General features: G+C 22.5%; 1 protein-coding gene across 2 annotated transcripts in view; it reads right to left on the bottom strand.

Annotated features, from left to right (window-relative positions):
• The window catches only part of Poxn (paired box pox-neuro), a 42,484-nt gene extending 22,453 nt beyond the window's left edge, over positions 1–20,031 (bottom strand). For both annotated transcript variants that reach the window (XM_089174895.1, XM_089174896.1), the window contains exons 1-2: positions 18,871–20,031; positions 5,647–5,687 (exon numbers count right to left, since the gene is read on the bottom strand). In XM_089174895.1, the coding sequence (XP_089031021.1) occupies positions 5,647–5,659 (13 nt within the window). In that variant the 5' untranslated portion in view covers positions 5,660–5,687; positions 18,871–20,031. The remainder of the gene's footprint in view (positions 1–5,646; positions 5,688–18,870) is intronic.
• Between the last annotated feature and the right edge of the window lie 2,598 nt (positions 20,032–22,629).

Below are 22,629 nucleotides of genomic sequence, written 5' to 3'. Positions count from 1 at the left end.
TAATTCAGAATTGGCCTTGCACACAGACATACACACAGGGAACGAACCTATCCTTTGCTCTCTGCAACTGCATTGCACTAAACTGCACTACACTGCACTGCACTGCAGTCACTACTGCATTGCATCGCATTGCACACTCCTATATTTTTTTTTTATTTCATACAAAATTCCCTTTTGAGTTAAGTTAAATCAAGCGAATCTGATTCAACAAACCGTACATTTCTCATTTCCCATAACGTAATATGAAATTTCATAACACCATGTAGACACGTTATAAAGTAACATCTGCTTAAATTGAAAACGTATATATGGGACCTTTTAACTGTTATATACCGTTCAATTTATTACATCAAATGTCTGTTTATCTCTTGTGTGTGTGTTTATATATATATATACTAATGGCGAGTCATACTCGACATAAGAACATGTAGTATTATTTAATTTTAAATGTATTCGTATATATATATATATATATATATATATATATATATATGGTTGTATTTATGGTTGTATCTATATATAGTTGTATAATAATGGCGAGTCACACTCGACATGAGAATTTTGTTAATACTTTGCAGTATTATTACAATTTTGAAATTTATTTATGATTTATGTACATTTATAGTGTCACATATGTAGTTAAAATAAATTCATATATTACTTTATCAAATCCTTACATTTTTATGTCGAGTATGACTCGCCATTAGTATTAATCTCAGGAAACACCTTTGTCAAGTCTCATTCGACTTGTTTTATTTTTTTTTATAGTTAAAGTAAATTTCTTACTTCACACGTGTGTTTGTAAAAAAAAAATAAACAAATAAATAAATTACAAAAATACAAAAATTGAATGAGAGAGAGAGAGAGAGGAGAGAGAAAGAGAAAGAATCTATTAGCTTAGATAGAACGTGATTGGAGGTAAATAAGGCAGGTGTATAAAGTTTGGTCAGAAACCTAAATGGCACTTTTTGATAGCGATCATTTCCGGTCCGCATTAGTTGACTCTAAGTATAGCGTTTCGCGAGGTTTAATATTATTCCAAGTATCCGACCATCTGAATGACACTACTTTTCCAATTAAGGTCATATTATTGTATTGTTTTTTGTTTTTTTCAATAACAAATAATATTTAAAATTTTTACCCCATTTTATCCTACATCTTCTTAATATATATAAATTACGTGTCACGTTGTTTGTCCGCAATGGATTCCTAAACTACTGAACCGATTTGAATAAAATTTTACACACTGTATGCAGTTTCATTCAACTTGAAAGATAGGATAGTTTATATCTCAATTTATAATCGCAATATTATTTTATTGCGAATTATTTGTTTATTAACAAAGAGTCATGATTATCTCTGTTAGTTCGATAAGATTCTAACAGATGGCGGTATAAGATAATTCATTGACTTAAAGACGTGTGTATCGGATTGATTGTGAGCCACAACAACGCGTGGTGGGGTACATTCGTTTTTATTAATCTTTTTTTTTTTTATTATAAACATATTTAACATTGTTACACACGTTATATAACATTGCACATTTGACAATCATAAATAAACGAATAACTTTAAAATATAAAATAATATTATATATGATATTATAAATGTACATAAGTCATAAATAAATTTTAAAATTGAAATAATGCTTGTATACCTATATACAAATAGATATATATATATATATATGTATGAAAAGTATTAACGAAATTTTCATGTCGAGTGTGACTCGCCATTAGTATATTAATATATATATATATATATATACATAAGTATACAAGAATATTTAAAATAAAAAAAAAAAAACAATTTGATAAACTAAACGTCGAGTGAGACTCGACAAAGGTGTTTCCTGAGATTAAAATTAATGGCGAGTCATACTCGACATTAAGAGTGCAGAAAATTTGACAAAGTAATATATGAATTTAGAGAGTAATTGATATTTTATTATTAAATCAAATCAGACATGATAGAACGCTGATTTTTAAATTACAAAATAAGTTAATAATTTATAACAAAGTTCATAATTAAGTTAGAGTTAATAATTTATAACAAATTTCATAGTTAAGTTAGAGTTAATAATTAATAAGAAATTTATAAGAAATTTGACACGTTCCGTGCCACATGTATCACCGGTGGTATACGTTAAACTTGTTCTTCAGGCCACGTGTACCACCGGTGGTACATTTACCATTTGATAAATTTATTTAATGCGTAAAAATATACATGTATGTTTATAACAAATTTAATTCTGTAGAAAAATATTCCTATTAAAATATTAATTGCATTATACAAAATGTAGTATAGAACAAAGCACATAAGTTTGTTTAATTGTTATATTTACAATAATTAATAATTACATGTGTGTAATGGTTGATTTTGTTAAAGCAAAATAAAATGGCCTGAATGACAAGTCAGGTACAATGAAAAAAAAAATACTTGGCACGGAACCTGTTAATATTTTAACAATCACCCATGATTCGTGAATTTGTATATAATTATTTTATTAAACAATTCATTTAAATTAATAATAAAATTTCGTTTTTTTTTTTTTTTTTTTATATGTTTTTCCCATTTTAAAACATTCAATAATTATAACATTTAACGAATTAACTGAATTATACACTTTAACTGTACCAATTATATTCCCCATAAACGTTGAAACAAAATTGAAAAGAAAAAATGAAAGGTGTAAGCGATATGGTGTTAATGTAATAAGATAAAATCAGAAATAAGGGAGGAATAAGGGAGAAAGGGTATAGGTATAGGGCCCTACATCGTTTATGAAATCATTTTCAATTAATGAAGTATTACCTTATTGGATACTTATTGATATTGAAAAGGGTTCTTAAAATAAATGAATAAAAAAACACAAAGAAAATAATGTACGTACTCAAAACATTTATCAAATAAATAAGCATAATGATATAAAAATGTTATATAATAATAATAATAATAATAATATTTATATATTTTATTAATTTATATAATTATTAATATTATATAATTTAATAAATTATAATATTAATAAATATTATATAATTTATATAATATTTATTATTTTTATATATATAATAATAATAATAATAATAATTATTATTATTATTATTATTATAATATTTTGATTGGTTTATACAGTTATTTCACGATTCAAAAATTGACAAAGTTTCTTCTTCTTTTTTATGTTTTTTTTTTTCGAATTCTCAACACACATGTTTCCCCAAAATTTATTTTTATTCGACGTGAGATAATTTCTCGATGAAAAATTATTATAAATATATAAATTATTATACATTATATATATATATATATATTGTATAATTATATTTAAATAAATTATATTTTTTTTTGAAATTGTATTTAATAAAATATTTAATAAATTATGTATTAAATTTAATATATATATATATATAAATAATTATATTTATAATAAATATAAATAATGTAATATAATAAATAATAATTGTAATATGTAATAATAATGATAATAATAATAATAATAATATTTTGATTGGTTGATAAAGTTATTTCACGATTTAAACATTGATTTTAAATTTCTTCCTTTTATTTTTATTTCTTTATTTGTTTTTTTTTTTTTTGAATAAAAATTTTTAGGGAACACACATGTTTCTCCCAAATTTATTTCTATTCGACATGAGAATGATTTCTCAAAATTTCACAAAAAGAAAAAAATTAAAAAAAAAAAAAAAAGAATTGGCTGATCATAATCGATCATTAATAATAATAATAATTGTCAAATATACACATGTGTGTGTAATAATCCTTTGCGAAAGTTAAATGATTAGAGTCTGAAAAGTCGTAAATGATACACCATAAGATCTATCGATCGTAAACGATCGAGAAACGTTTTATATGTTTTATAAAAAGACTTGAAACAGTAAGTAAGAGAGAGAGAGAGAGAGAGAAAGAGAGAGAAAGAGAGACAGACAGACAGACAGACAGAGAGAGACAGAGAAAGCAGAAAAAGATGAATACAAGATTGAGTACTATTAAATGATATTTCGAATGAATTGAAGAGAAATCCAAAGAAGAAGAAGAAGAAGAAAAAAAAAGATAAAAAAAAAACCGAAAGGATATAATTAAAATTGTTTAGCGTAAAAAGCGATTTAGTGGTGAATAATTTTGTCGATTTTACAAATGGTAATAAGTGAAGAGGGATTTTGAAGAAAGTTATTTTTAAAAATCTACAATATACATCTATATCAATACATATATAATCAATAAGATATATATATATATATATATATATATATATACACAATATATATATATACACAATATATATAATCTACATATATATACTATATAGTACAGTAATATAGTATAATTAGTATATAGTATATTAGTACTAATACTATATATAATACTATAAAAATATATATAATAATATATATTAAATTATATTATACTATATATAATATAATAGAATATAGTATATTAATACTAATACTAATATACTATATATTATATACTACTATACTAATTTAGTATTAATTAGTATACTAATTAGTACTAATACTATTGTACTATATATATATATATTTATTTAATCATCTATATTAAATATATATTAATATATATATATATATAGTATAATATAATTTAATATATATTATTATATGATTATATTACAATATAAATATAATAAATATATATAATGATATATATTAAATTATATTATACTATATATAATATAATAGAATATAGTATATTAATACTAATACTAATATACTATATATTATATACTACTATACTAATTTAGTATTAATTAGTATACTAATTAGTACTAATACTATTATACTATATATATATATTTATTTAATCATCTATATTAAATATACATTATAATACATATTATAATATAATAATATAATATAATATAGTTATATGTATAATAAATATATATAATAATAAATATTAAATTATATTATACTATATATAATATAATAGTATGTAGTATATTAGTACTAATAATAGCAATTATCGTATAGTATTTATATATTTATTATAGTATGTATATATATATATATTATTATAGTATAGTATTATAATATAGTTATATATATATAGAGCATTATATTATAAATAGTATTAAAATATAATAGTATTATTTATTATAGTGTTTATATAGTATACATATATATATATAGTATAATTCAAACTCATTTTATTTCTTTTTATTTTTTTTTTTATATTTCAATGTTACCGGATATGTAAAATTTAAATGACAATCATTACAATAATTCTACTGACCTACGTATTATAAATCATTCTCATGGTGTATATTTATGTAATAAATATTTATCAACAAAAATAAGAAATAAAAAAAAGATAATAAAAATAAATATACGAAAGGTGTAAGTTGAAAACAGGTAGATTTAGATTTTAATCTTTGACAAAATTTCAATAATTGTCGTAGATCTACGATTTTTACGATTTCGATTTCGATTTTGATCTTGATTTCGATTATGATCTTCTTTTTTATTATTCAATAAAAAGATTAAAAAAAAAGATTAAAAAAGGAGTATTTGTACTAGTTAGTTAGTTAGTTCGTATTCTTGCGGATAATAAGATTGTCATGATTTATCGTTGAAAGCTGAAAATTTCTAACCTTTCGTGACTCACCTGTATGCGGCATGGTAAAACGTCTCTTTTAGGTTCTTTTCCTAAAACATAAATTAAAGATTGATTAGTATTACTAATATATAAAATATATTTAATATAGGTAGATTAAGAAGAAAAAGTTTAAATGAAAAATTTAGAAAATATTTTTTATTACCCATTCATTTTGTTCATTTAATATTTCAATGATTTATTAAATAGAAATTATATTTATTATTCTAAATATATGTTCACATTGTAAATTATTGTATTTATTTATTTATTGTATTGAGTAATAATTATATTTTTAATAATTATTAATAATATATTTATTTAATTTTTTATTCAATGTATTTTGTATAGTTTTTATTTTTACATATTATTTTGCATATTTATAGTTTTTAAATATTGTGTTAATATTTTTTGTTTAAATATTATTTAATAATATTATTTTATATTATATGTATTTATTTATTTATTGTATTAAGTATATATATATATATATTTATACATATTTTTTTATTATATATTTTTTGTATATTTTTTTCTTTAAATATTATTTAATAATATTATTTTATATTATATTATAACTATGTACTTATATAATACATAAAATAGATAATAATTTATTTTATATCTTTGACATTAAGTGATTAAAAATTGTTGCTATTTTTTTAATTATTTGATGGTGTTTTTTTTGCATTGTATTTAATATATATAATAATTTTATATAAGTGGTAATAGTTAAAGTAACTATATTAGGATTATATTAACTGTATTTATATTTATTCCAAAAATTTTAATATTATTACAAATATAATTCGTTATATAATTTTAATTTATTTATATTAAATATATTATATAGTTTTTTTTTTTATATATTTAGTTAATTGTAAGTTGTGTATTAATATATTTTATATTATTTTTTAGTTTATTTTATAATATTAATAACTATATTTTATAATATTTATACTTATTTGTTAGTATGTTTGTATAATATTGAAAATTAATGCAAATAGAGTGCAAAGGTTTTTTTGTTAGATAAGTGTAAAGTGAATGGTCCTTTATCAATCCCATAAAAAAGGGAGAATAATAAAGATAATAATTATTTAATATTTTTTATTTAATAATATGTATATAATTATTTATTTGTCAATACAATCTTCTAATATTGAAAAGTAATGTAAATAGAGTGTAAAGGTTTTTCGTTAAATTCTACAATTTGTAAAAGGAGAACGTATCCTTTTAAACCCATAAAAAGGACAATATCAAAGATAATATTATATATACATATTTATTATACACATTAATATAATATAAAAATTTATTATATAGAAGTTTATTTTTCAGGTATACCCCTTTAGGGTGTTTACCCCAAAGGCCCCCCTTACATGTATAAAAATTTATTATTATATATATATAAATAAATATAAATTTATATTGAATTATATTATTTATATTATATTTATCTTAAATATAAATTTAATATAAATTATTTTGTTTAAATTATATTTAATTTATAAAATATATATATATATATATATATATATATTAAAATAATTAATAAATACAATATTAATAATATAATCATATGAACAATAATATAAATCAAATTATTCCAACAAATTCTGAAATATTAATATTAAAATAATCAAATCAACTTATTAATCGAGAATTAATAACATAATATTTAATAAATTACAATAAATTAGAAATAAATAGAAGAAAATGCAAGAAAAATAAAATCAAATAAGCATTCAAAATAAAAATAAAAACGAGGTCTTTAATATCTTTGAATTATTTGAATAATAATAATAATGCAAATAAACGAACGTATGACCTAGTCACCTTTTCCCTAACACAATCAACTCTGAATATATTTTAATTATATACATATATAAATGTGCATACACATAAACACATACATACATCCAAAAAACACACATATATATATATATATATATATATATATATACTCATACACAGATTTATTAAATATAAAACTTATAAGAAGTATTTATTATTATACAATACATGTGAGTGGCATGGAAGTGGCGCGAAGAAACGGAGGAGTTTATAGTCGCCAGTGTTATAATGAATTTAAATGTATTCAAAGGGCGAGCTTGATGCTTGACATGGCAACCCTTAAATATGCAACCAGACCCGATAAGCCGAAGCTCGGCTAAATATTGCCGGGTGTACTCGGCCAACCGTGATTCTCATTTCTCCACTCTCACTCCTCTCTTTTAAAAAGATATCATCGTACAAAAAGATTTAGGCCACAATCTCAACTATGAAAAACAGAAAGAGAAAGAGAAAGAGAAAGAAGAAGAAAAAGAAAGAGAAAGACAGAGAAAGAGAAAAGGTTTTTTGATCATCATGATAACTATGAAATTTGCCTTTCCGTCTCGTTTTCTTTAGTTTACATACTACTAAATGACATTTAACCAATTAAATATCATTAATCATTATATTCCAACCTTATACATTACCCTACTATAAATAAATAAATAAATAAATTATACTATCAATCAAAAATATTTAAAAGTAATCCCAAATACTTTGATGATTTAATATTTCATTCAAATAAGAAAACCAGTCAAACAAAAATTAAAAAAAAAAAGAAGAAAAATAAATTGAATGATCAAATTATTTTCTAACCACCTACAACAAATTGTAATAATCATCATGAAAAAAAAAAAAAATAAAAAAAAAAAATATAAAACCAAGAAAAAAAAAAAAAACGAAAGAAAGCGGAAAAGTACGTGGAATGCGTGCGTAGCGTGGCGGGTGGTGGCGTGTACTTTGTGATGCAAATTAATGCGCGATTACCAAAGCTTTCCTTAAACCCCTGTCCCCTCCCCACCCCCTTTGCCTCTTCTACTGACCCTAACCCCCTCCTCCCTTTGCCCACCGTATCCCCCCTGTTCCCTTAGTTCAACGTTTTTACCCTTCCTTCCTTGCTTTGCTTTGCTCTGCTTTGCTTGTTTCCTTCCTTGGTTTCTATACTAGGTGGTTAGTTTGAAGTAGTTAGGTGCATTACGTAGTACACATTGAAGTACGATCGACCTACGACCCTTCTTGACCAACCACTCTTCCCCCTCCTCACCTTTTTACCCTTCCAAGTCAATGCTTACCCCCTATTAGGGCTGCTTACACGCTCGGCCTCGCTGAGGGCCTTAATCTGATCGAATTATTACACGCGTTACGCTTTATCTCTCTCTCTCTCTCTCTCTCTCTCATTCTCTTTTTTATGGTGTTATCCTTTATGGTTTTCTTTTCATATCTTTACGATAAATATTCTTCCTTTTTTTTTTCTTTTTTGGGTAATTTGTTTTTTATTGGTTCGGTGGTTTGGATTTCTTTTGGGATTAACGGTGTTCAATGATTTCTGTCATTTTGATTTTGTTTTGGTTTGTTTTTGTTTTATCATCTCTCTCTCTCTCTCTCTCTCTCTCATTCTCTTTTTTATGGTGTTATCCTTTATGGTTTTCTTTTCATATCTTTACGAAAAATATTCTTCCTTTTTTTTTTTGGGTAATTTGTTTCTTTTTTATTGGGAACGTGGTTTGGATTTCTTTTGGATTAACGGTGTTCAATAATTTCTGTTATTTTGAATTTGTTTTGGTTTGGTTTTTTTTTGGTTCCATTTTTGTTTTTTGTTTTTTGGTGGTTTAGGAGAAAGGGAAGAATGATTAGAATGATAAGGGTAGTTTCGTTACTTGGTTATTTGATTTAATATTATAATATAGTTGGATGGTTTTTTTTTGAAGGGGTTTGGTACTACTGTAAAGGGGTGAATTTTGTTTTCTATTTGGTTCATATTATTTCATTTATATACGTATTTGATTATTTTTTACAGAATAATAATAAATTTATTATTATTTATTTATAATTTACTATTATTTATTTGTAATATATTTATAATAAATTATAAAGTAATATTTATTTATTGTTTATTATATATATGTATATAAAATGAATTGATATTACTGTAAAGAGAGTGATTTTAATTTTTATTTATTTAAAATTATTTCATTTATCAACAAATTCGATTAATTTTTGTTTTAGAATATTATTAATAATTATTTAACATTATTAGAAATAATTTGAATTTATTTTCAATGATTTTGTTCATTCTACAATGTCGTAAGATTATTTATTATTTACATATATATAAAATGAATTGATATTACTGTAAAGAGAGTGATTTTAATTTTTATTTATTTAAAATTATTTCATTTATCAACAAATTCGATTAATTTTTGTTTTAGAATATTATTAATAATTATTTAACATTATTAGAAATAATTTGAATTTATTTTCAATGATTTTGTTCATTCTACAATGTCGTAAGATTATTTATTATTCAAATCAATGTTATAAATAATTGAAATATTTTCTTTCGTTTTATTCGAAAGATCGAATGAGCTCGAGCGTGATTAGACATTATTATTACGCAATTTTGTAAATAATTACAAAATGTTTTTTTAAATGTTAAATTAAAGAGTTCAAAGAGGGTTAATATCAAATTAATATCAAATTAATTATTATACTTAAATAGTTATTTTCATTTCATGGTCTACCATAGTGACTCATTTCTAGGCTCAAAGAATTAATTGTTAGACTTAATGGTTCGTTCGTTTCTTTATTTTTTTTTTGTTTGCCATTGACACGTGATTTTAGGCTCAGGATTTTAGATTTTGCGTTTGGATCTCGTTTAATTTTTTTTTTTTTATTACCATTAGATTTTTTTTTTTAACAAAATCTGATTAATTATATTTCACATCTTTCAAAATAATTTTTAAACGATTCTGTGTTCATTATAATTGTCATTACGATTATTTCAATTCAAAATCAAAGTATTTTATAAATAATAGAAAATATTTATTCCATTTCTATTCGAAACGTAACAATAATTTACATTCTAATTAAAGTTATAAACAATTTATTTTTATATTAATTATATACGAGGTAGAACGTGATTCGACATTTAATAGAAACGCAAATTTAATTATAATAATAACTAATTAATTTTTTTCTTCCCTAAAAAATACGACAGGCAGCTGACAATTGGTACAACATTGACAATAATTAATTATTTTTAAATAAATAAAATAAATTACTATAACAAATAAAATGAATTAAATAAATAATTAATTTTTATTGTTATTTTTAAATAAATAAATATAAATAAATAAGATAAAACAAATAGTTGATTATTTTTTTTTGTTATTTTTAAATAAATAAAATAAATAAATATAAATAAACAAAATAAAATAAATAATTAATTACTTTTTATTGTTATTATTAAATAAATAAAATTAAAGAATATACCAAAAAAATAAAATAAATAATTTATTACTTTTTATATTGTTATTTTTTGAATAAATAAAATAAATAAATATACTAAATAAAATAAAATAATATAATAAATAAAACGAAATAAATAATTATTTTTTATTGTTTTTTTTTTTAAATAAATAAAATAAATAAATATAGTAAACAAAATGAACTAAATAATTAATTATTGTTAAATGTTACTCTCTTTTGTTTATTAAAAGATAAAAAAACAAAAAAAATAATATCATCGTTTAAATTTTAATAAATTAATGAAAATTATAAACGAAAATCCAACTCAGATAAATAAAATGGCCATTTTGTGTACTTGGAAAGAAAATATCTCGATAATGAGGATTGAGCAATTATTGTTGTTGATCTCATAGGAGCAGAGGGGGTTGGGGGGTGAGGGAAAAAAGTATGGGAAAAAAGTTGAGAAAAGGTGAAGGAACAGAACAGGAACGGAAAAGGAACGGGAACAGAAGCAGCAACAGAAACAGCAGCAGCAGCAGCAGGTAACATTGGCGAGTATGAGATTTTTCAGATGCCATTTGTTTTGCCGATGTTACTCTTACAAACACGTGTTTGTTGTAATCCCTATCATACTAAACCAAAATCATTCTCCACACACAATCATTTTATTTTATTTACTTTTAAACTAACAATAAGATTTTTCTTTTGTACAAAAAAAAAAAAAAAAAGAAATGTAATCTTTTATTTATTAATCTTGTAAAAATAAATTTTGAATCTTGTCGTTGACAAACGTTCGTATTGTTTTTTAATTAATGTTTGAAAATAACGGGGAATGTTGGTGAACTGATTTATTTTTTTTTAATTGGACGACAGATTTTTAGATTCTAAATATTATAAAAATTTGTTTAACATTATTTGTCGATTTTTCGAAATTGTAATATTTGTTGATTTGTTTTTTATTTCTTTCAATGGTTCACTGTGTATATTCGTGTAGTAATATGATATGTCGAATTTTATAGATTTTAATTTTTTTTTAATATAAATTATTGAATTTTTCAATTATTTTTTGGTAAGATAAATAAAACAATTAGGATTTTATTTTTTTTTCAAAAAAATATTCATAAAAATTGTAGACTTTACATAAGACGTTAATGAAGCAAAACATGAAAAAAATATTGAATTATTTTTTATAATAAATATAAAATATTAATTTTTCTAAATTAATATTATATTTTTTAATATAAACATAAAAAAAATATGGGATTATTGTACTTTGCAAAATTATTAGAAAAAAATGAAATTATTTTTGTAATAAATGTAAAACAATCTTATTACATATTGATGGAATGTATCATTAGTATGGATGTATCATAGTATTTATTTAAATCATATTAAATAATTAGTACTATAATTGTTTAATATTATATAATTCAATAATCAGAAATATCTTTGAGGTCGTCATTTGATGAATGAAGGTTTGTATTCGACGAATCTTTAGGTTTGAAATTTAAACAGAAATGATGTTACCCATGCATGCATCGGACTCTAATTTTCTCATCTTATTCGGTGATTTCAATGACCGGATAAGCAACATCTTTTTATTCTTTCTTATATTATATATATATATATATAACGATTGAATAATAAATTAAGTCAATATAAATACCTACATATATATATATAGAAAATGTAACTCAATATTATATATATATATATATATATATAAACAATAAATAATTGATAAAATTATATTAATTAGAATAATATTAATAATTAATAAAATATATATATTGTTTGTGAAATGAATAATAAATGAACTTAATATATAAATTATATAAATAATGTATGAATAATAAATTAACTTAGAATATATATAAAAAGTAATTCAAGTATATATATATAAATAATTAATTAAATAATAAAATAACTTTCTATTGTGATATATATATATATATATATATATATATATATATATATATATATATATATATATATATATATTTAATAAATGAATAATAAAATAACTCTCATTTTAACTAATATAAAATATAATTCAATTATATACATAAATAAATAATTAAATAAATAATGAAATAACTCCATATATATATATATATATATTTAACAAATGAATAGTAAAATAACTTTCAATTGAGCTAATATAAAATATATTAATATATAATATATTATCATATAAAATATAATATATAATAATAATTATAATATTATAATATAATAATTAATATATAATATAATATAAAAATAAATATAATTTATTTATAATATATTCAATTTAACTAATATAATTATATAATAAATATAATTCAATACACACACATACATATACATAAATAATTAAATAAATAATAATAATAAAAAAAAAACTCTATAAATATATACATATATAAAATATAAATAAAAAAAAAAATCATGTTTAAAATTTCCATCCAAAGATGAGATTTTCATTTAAGTTGAGAACCTTATTGTTACCTACGAGTAAATCGTCGCTAAGGTCACGCTTTTACGTGTGTAAGCCTTAAGCTAAATCTAGTTTTTGTTTATTCATTAGGTTACCCTGTGTGTGCCTTTAAGTGCTTACGCCAAGAGAGAAGGTTTGACGGAAAAAGAGAGAAAGAGAACAAGAAAAAGGGAAAGAAAGAAAGAAAGAAAGAAAGAGAGAGAGAGAGGGAGGGAGAGAATGTTAGTTTCGCGAGGAGGAGTGAGAAGGGTGGGTGATGGGGGGCGGGGGGCGGGGGTGGACTCTCGTATCTCCGATACGCCACCAGCCATAAAAATCTGAATATATTAGGTCTACATGAGCACGACATCTCGGTTGGATCGTGAACACGTTAGCGCACGATAATCTATTCCTCCTTCCAACTTACACTTTGCACACGCTTATGCGTAAACTTCATGTGCCCCCACGTTACCGCATCCTGAAATTATTTTCTTTACTTTCTTATTTTTTTTTCTTTTTTTTCTTCTCTCTCTCTTTTTTTCTTTTCGGGGTTTTTCCTTTTTTAAATAAAAAAATATACGAAGAAAAAAAAAACATTAAAATCAAAAGAAAATACATACACACAGAGACACACGTAAGTACACGCATACGTATCCGCACGTGTACATGGGTAAATTCACCAATTAAAATTGATGTAAATTGTCAATGTTATTGTTTATTTGTTTTTTATATTTTTAGAAAAAGAAAGAAATATTTTCTTTATTAATTAAATAATTAAATAATAATATAAGAATAAAATTAAATTCAATAGACAAAATAATTATATTATTGGGTTGACAATTAAATGTTTGCAAAAATTTCAAGGAAAATTATTGGTGAAATTCGCAATTACTTTATTGTCAACCCAATAATAATAAAATTCTTAAAATAAATTTTTCTTCTTTTTGTTTAGGTTATGTTTTGTTATTCAACAACGAAATATATTATTAATTTACGTTAAATATTTTAATTAATCGTCGATAAAATTATTCGTTCCAAGTGTTAATTATTTATCTTAAAAAATTAAATTCCAAATACAACAAGTAGAATTTCATTTTGCAAAATGAAAACAAAAATTAAGCAAAACAAACTGATAAAAAAATATTCGACTAATATAACCTCAACTTTTTGTTTATTTTTACTTTATTATATTTTTTATTCAACAATTTAGTATATTATAAAATTTAGATTGAATATGTTAATTAAGTATTTATAAAATTATTCGTTTTAATGTGTGTTAATTATTTTATTAAACAATTAAATTTCAAATACAACAAGTAGAATTTCATTTTGTAAAATGAAAACAACAACAAAAAAACAAATCAAAAAATACTAGACGAAAATAAACTCAAATTTTTTTTTTTTTTTAGATTATATTTTTTATTCAACTACGATGAGAATTTAATTTTATAAAATGTAACCAAAACACCAAAAAAAGAAAAAAAACAATTTAAAAAATATTAAACCAATATAACCTCAACTTTTTGTTATTTTACATTATATTATTTATTTAACAATTCAATATATTATAAAATTTACAATTAATATGTTTAATAATCGTCCAACAAACTATTTGTTTTACATGTTAATTATTTCATCAAAAAAAAAAAAAAATTATAATAAATTTCACAATACAACGATGACAATTTCATTTTATAAAATGAAACCATAAAAAAAAAAACAAATCAAAAAATATTAGACCAACATAACCGTAATAAGAGAATGAGTCAATAAAACGATGACAGACGTTGGGGAAACAAAAAGTTACGATAAAATTAAGGAAAATCAAAGAAAAAAAAGAAACAATCAAATACAACGTAAAATGCGTTAAAAAAAAAAAAAAAAAGAGAAAAAGAAAATAAAAAAAAAGGTCAAGACCATGACATTTATACAACGTTCAATTGTAATCATTTGGAAAATTAATGATCACACAAATGGTATTATACGATCGATAGTTCAGTTTCCTCTTCCCCCTCTACTTCACTCCCATTTCACCCCCTTTTCACCCCCTTTTCATCCCCTTTTCATCCCCTTCTCACCCCTGTTTCCTATCTGACTCTTGTAATATTATACACATATATTGTCCATGCTTGGAAATAATAAAAGAACGAACGTTATGTGTATGTATGGTGAATAAGGTAGTGGTGGGGGATACGAGGGTACCAGAGTAGGGGGTTAAAGGGGGAGGGGGAGGGGGTGGTTGAGAGAGAGGATAGAGAGGGGTAATTAGAATAATTCGGGCCGCCTTGGTTCACGCCAAGCCAAGACGAATTTGCATTTTAAATGAACCGATGGCGTGCCGTGCTTTTCTTTCCTTGCCGTCGCCAAGACTTTGTCTTTCTCTCTCTTCTCTCTTTCTCTCTTTCTCTCACACTTTATAAAAGAAACTCTTTTCACATTTTTTCTAATTATAAACTATACGCTTTTTGTTTTATTATCTTTGTTGTCTCTATCTTTGTTGTTGTTTATTTTACGCATCATTTTATTTAAATAGGTAATGAATTATTATTTTGCATAATTATTTTTCTTTTTTTTTTTTCTTTGTATGTTCATTGTAATAGTGAATTTATTTTTTTTATATTTGATAAAATTAGTCAAATTAAATATTGTATTTAAAAATTTGTATTTTTTCTAACCTATAAAGATAAGAATGTGTATAAGAATTTTTTAGTTAATATTTAATAAAATAAATGATCAAATTAATAATGTATTTTAAATTTATATATTTAATAACCCAAACTTAACCTATATATATAAATTGAAACCTAAAATGTAAAGAATGTTTAAAAAATATTTGATTAAATAAATAACCAAATTAATACTGTATTTTAAATTTATATATTTTATAACCTATATACGTAAGATTTAATATATTTTATAAATATATTTTATATGTATATTTAATTTATAACCTATAACGTAATGAATTTTTTTAAAAAAATATTTAATAAAATAAATTAAACTAATGTCGTATTTAAAATTTAAATATTTTATAACCTATAAAAGTAAGATTAATATATATAAATTATAACCCAAAGCGTAAAGAATCTTTTGATTAATAAAATAAATAATCAAATTAGTACTGTATATTTAAAATTTATATATTTAATAAACCTAACCTAATTTATATATTTAACAACCTATATAGTTATATAGTTATATACCTATATAGGTTATTAAATATATATATATATATATATATAAATTATACCCTAAAACGTAAAGAATTTTTTTAAAATATTTAATCAAATAAATAACCAAATTAATACTTTATTCAAAATTTATATATTTTATAACCTATAAAGTTAAGATTAATTTATATATATATTAATTATAACCAAAAACGTAAAGAATTTTTGTTAAATATTTGATAAAATAAATAATCAAATTAATACTGTATTTCAAATTTGTATATTTTCTAACTTATAAATGTAGAAACGTAAAAATTTTACCACCCCCCCTACCCCCCTCCCACCTTCTCATTTCCCTTCTCATTTACATTTTACACTTTAAAAACTATTTTTACAGATCACGTGCACATTAACATTTTTTCATTCTGATTTCTTAAAATGAGTCAGTCAGGTTGATTTCATTGAATTATATTATCGACTCCGTGAGTCGTTGGTATTTTTTCCTTTTAATTTTTTTTTTTTCATTTTTCTTTGAGAGTTTTATCGTAAGTATTGTCTGTCTGCCTGCTGTCTGGTAAACATATTGCGCAATTTTGTTATTTGTTGATCGGTATTTTTGATTAAGTAATTTTTTAATTGTAAAAATGATGAAGACACGCGTGCGATTTATATAAATATATTTAGATAAATTATAATTTAATAATATTTTATATATTTTATATAACATTATTAAATAATATATAATAATAATAATAATAATAATATAATATATAATATTAAAATAATAATTTAAAAATAATATTTGTATAAATAATTTTGTAAAAATTGTATCATATTTTACAGTGTGTTAATTTTTATGTTAAAATTGAAACAATTTATAAAATCATTTTCATAATTATGATAAAATTAATTTAATTTTTTTTTATTTTCTTTAAAAATGATCCAGTAATTGAGAAAGATAAAGAAAAAAAAAAAAAAGAAGAAAAACATTGGAGCAAATTTGACTAACATTTGTCAATGATCAATTTTTAAAAGCCTTTTTGTGTGTGTCTTTTTTTTTTCGGAATCATAATCAATGAGAAGAATATTAATTCGTTCGTCTCTGATTTTCAATGAAATTAAAAATAATTTTCAATTTTACGTATTTATATTTAAAACGATTCTATTTAAATAAATTTTATTTCTAATTTTATTTTACGCACCATTTTGAATATGCAACGAATTACAATTTAGCATAATTTATTTTGTTTCCTTGTATACTCATCGTCCTATTAAATTTATTTTGAATATTTGATAAAATAAGTCAAATTAATAACTTGTATTTAAAATTTGTATATTTTCTAACCTATAAAGATGGAAACGTAAAGATTTGTTTTTTTTTAATAACTTGTATTTAAAATTTGTATATTTTCTAACCTATAAAGATGGAAACGTAAAGATTTGTTTTTTTTTAACATTAAAATAAAATAAAATGTATATTTTATTAAAAAATGATAAACAATAAATATAACAAATAACAAACGACAAATAATATATAACAAAAACGAATTTAGAATTTAACGGTTTATTTTTTTTTTCATTTTGGCGGGAAAATTGAGATAAAATCTTCAACTCGATCGATAAGAAAGAAACAACAAAACAAAATAACAAATTCCTGATAAAATCATCACAATACTATCACAAGATTATAGTAATACGATCTTTTTTATTATTTTTTGCAGTAATGTATACCTAAATTATAAAAATAAATAAAACATTTATAAATACAAACTTGAGAATAGAGTTTTAAACGTTGCGTATGAATTAAGTGTCTACGTACGTGTAACAAGAGGACAGAAAAAAAATTACAAAAAAAAAAAAAATGAACAAGAGAAAAGAAAGAAAAAGAAAAGAAGGGGGATGAGTCGGCGGGTGGCTGATGATGAGCTGATGGGTGGTGCGTGTGGGGGTCTGGGGGGGCTGAGAAGGAAGGGATTATGGTAGTAGACGATGGGGGTAAGAAAGGGGGATCGGTTTAATTGGCAAGAAACTCGCGACGAGGATAATTTATTTGTTCAGTCGATGCCGGTCGACAATTACACGCGGAAACGTCCGTCATGGTAGTACGTTTGCCCCCCTTCTTTTTTTTTTTTATTATTATTTTCTGTTTCTTCCTCCTTCTTTCATTCCAATTGGATAAATGTAAAGAAAATACAGAAGAATAAGAAGAAGAAGAAGAAGAAGAAGAAATATAAAAGTCAACCGAACGAACGAATGAGAGTGAGAAAGGATATAATATAATAGAAAAGGAAAGAAACTAATTCTTACCTGTTGATTTTTATAATCCAGATTTCTTCCAACCTGGTAGAAAGGAATCTTCTCACTGTCCAACAAACAAATAACTATATCATCCAACGTTAATTTGATTAATCTTTTTTACAGTTTTCCATGAAAATGTCTGTCTGTCTATGAGAGATAATGGGAAATAAAAAAACCTCTTCTTCTCATTGGTTATTGTTTTCCTCTTGAGGTAAACATGACAGTTCGTAGTAGTTGGTTGTTCACGTCAAAAACAATTGTCTTTCATTGACAGATATAATTAATAATAATAATAATAATAATAATAATAATAATAATAAAATGTCGTAAATCAAATTTGATGACACGAATTTTAATTTAATATACTAAATTTTATATTAAAAAAAAAATATATATATATGTATGTATATCACTTTATGGAAAATAAGGTCACGTTAACGGGGGCAAAGAAAACAAAAAGAAAACACACACTTAATTTGGTCATCCTTATAGAAACTTTCTTGAAAATATGAACAATAAATAAACCAAAAAATAAAAAAAAAAACAAGACACCCCTTTTGGATTGTTAACAATTTATATCCACCCCCACCTTTTAGGGAGGTAAATAGAATATCCAATAGAATGAAGATTTTTATCAGAAAATTCAACAAAAAAAAAAAAAAATGAAGAAATTGAAAAAAAAAATATTTGAATTAATTGTTTAATTAAAAAAAGAGAAAAGTGTGGGAGTAAAAATCCTTCGAAACAAATTGCACAAATTTTTCTTCTTTTTTTCTTTTTTTGCAAATAATTCGCGTAACAACAACAATAATAATAATAATAATAATAATGATAATAATGATAATAAAGATAAAGATAGTAGAACAAACAACGACACGAAAACGAAAAAAAACTACGCGAATAAACGACACGACGAAATAGAAAGAGATTTTGCCGGCAAGTCGGTGGCAAACGACGAGGGCGACTGCGGTTGGACGTCGAAATGCGCCGTGCGCGCACCAACAGGGACAGGAGGAGACTCTAACCCGAGCTTGATTATCTGACGAACGATGGAGGAGGGAGGGGGTAAAGGAAGAAGAGGAGGAGGAGGAGGTGGAGGAAGAAGAGGAGGAGGTGGAGAAACGACAAGGGCACACACGACGAGTAGGAGACGATGTGGACCAAGCCGAGGACACGCCGTGTCTGAACCGAAGCCTCGCCCAGTTAGCTAAAACGGGGGTTACGGACTCTCTTTTGCTTTCCGATTTACTTACCCCCCACCCCCACTCTGCTACCCCTTGTTTTTTTATTTTTTTTTAGCATTTTTGCTTTCTTCTATCTTTTTCTATTATCCTTCTAACACCTTCGATTTTATCTTGAGATTATTTGTCATCTAATTTATTTTTATTTTTTTTTGTTTCATTTGATCTGATCTTGTTTTATTTGATTTGAGTTGATTTGATTTTGTTTTCTTTGATTTGATTTTATTTTGTTCTATTTTATTTTATTGTATTTTACTGTATGTTATTTTATATTTAATTTAATTTTATTTGATTGTATTTTATTTTATTTTTATTTTATTTTATTTTATTGTATTTTATTTTATTTTGTTTTATTTTTTTATTTGATTTTATTTACATTTGTATTGCATTTGTAGTTGCAGTTTCATTTGCAGTTGCATTTGCAGTTTCATTTGAATTTGTGTTTGAATTTGTATTTGAATTCGTATTTGCAGTTTCATTTGAATTTGTATTTGCGGTTTCATTTGAATTTGTATTTGAATTCGTATTTGCAGTTTCATTTGAATTTGTATTTGCAGTTTCATTTGAATTTGTATTTGAATTTGTATTTGCAGTTTCATTTGAATTTGTATTTGAATTTGTATTTGCAGTTTCATTTGAATTTGTATTTGAATTCGTATTTACAGTTTCATTTGAATTTGTATTTGCAGTTTAATTTGAATTTGTATTTGAATTTGTATTTGCAGTTTCATTTGAATTTGTATTTGTAGTTTCATTTGAATTTGTATTTGAATTCGTATTTGCAGTTTCATTTGAATTTGTATTTGCAGTTTCATTTGAATTTGTATTTGCAGTTTCATTTGCAGTTTCATTTAAATTTGTATTTGCAGTTTCATTTGAATTTGTATTTGCAGTTTCATTTGAATTTATATTTGCAGTTTCTTTTGCTGTTTCATTTGCAGTTTCAATTGAATTTGTATTTGATTGGTTATATTGTTTATTTTAAATGTGGTCTGTATATACTTTATTTAACAATAAGCCTAAACTAATTGTTATATTTTGTTGTTGTTGTTGTTGTTTACCATAACATGAAGTTAACCGTCATAGAAAATATTTTTTACGTTAGAAAAAATAAAAAGTGACCTAATGTTCTTATCAAAATGTGAACAGTTTAATTATTTTCTTGAATTTTATTTTTTTAATTTTTTTTATTGAAGATTTATTTAATATTATATTCATTAAATTTGATTTATTTATTAGATATTATAAATTATTTTTAAGAAAGATAATTTGTAGATATATTAGTTAGATATTTATTTATTATTCTCGTGAGAATTTTATTTTTTTAATTATTAATTAAAGATTCATTTGATATTTTCTTCATTTCATTAGATTTATTTATGAAATATTATAAATTATTTTTGTAGAAAGATAATCTGTAGATATATTCACTTTGATATTTATTTAATTTGTAGCTCGTGTGTTAGTTCAGTAAATGGATTCAATTTCATTACCACTTATATCTATATTCTTTTATATATTATTATAATATTTTATTACAAAACTCTCATCTCAATTTATATTCTTTTTTTCTTTTTTTTAAACATTTTTACATTACAGTAACATTTCGTTGTAATCTTCAACTTAGAAAAGATAATTTTTGTATTGAAAGAAATTATTAAAAAAAATTCAATATATTGAAATGAAAATAAATTTATTTCTTTAATATTTATTAGAATGAGGTTAGAATATTCAAAACAAAAAAGTACGTTAAAAATTGTATCTTTCAATTCAAATATAACCTATAATATATTTACAAACCATCTCTTTACATAGTAAATTAATCATTTTATTCTGCAGTTTAAAAAGATGATATATATTAAATCAAATTATCGAAGAAAAATAATTCATTTAAAAAAAAAAAGAACCTTTTCGAATGATACAAATATTATAAATAATAAGATAAGTTCAAAAGTGTATATCTTCATTTTTACGTAAAACATATATAAATACATTTTTCTTAAATTTTTTTATTGTTATTATATAATAATAATCATTTTAACGATATTAGAATAAAATTACTTTGATAATTGTTAGTCTTCCTTATTTAAATATAGTATCTGTAAGAATAGACCCTTTAGAAGAGGGGGTAAAGTGAAGGGTGGGGGCGTGTAAAGGCTGCACTTTAATATGCTCCTCCCGTTTTCTATCTTTCCTTCTCCTTCAAACCCTTTATCACTTCTTCTTCCCCCTTTCTCTTCTTGTCATCTCTCCTTTTATCTTTTATCTTTGATTATGACACATTTTCTATCGATTTTCTACCCGATTTTCAACGATTATTTCATTCAGTTGACTTAAAATTGAAAATAAAAAAAAATTAACTTACAATTAAATAATTTTACACTATTAAATAAACTTAAAAATCAATTAAATTTAAAAATAAAATAAACTGAAAATTAAATAAATTTGCAATATGAAATTAACTTAAAACTAAATAAATTTACAATATTAAATTACCTTACAATAATAAATTAAATTACAATGTTAA

This window comes from Polistes dominula, unplaced genomic scaffold (genome assembly GCF_049000335.1).
Source record: "Polistes dominula isolate Pdom_NZ unplaced genomic scaffold, Pdom_raw_medaka contig_78, whole genome shotgun sequence".
NCBI lineage: Eukaryota > Metazoa > Arthropoda > Insecta > Hymenoptera > Vespidae > Polistes > Polistes dominula.
The sequence above is the reverse complement of the archived record's forward strand: the minus strand, read 5'-3'. Positions and strand labels throughout refer to the sequence as shown.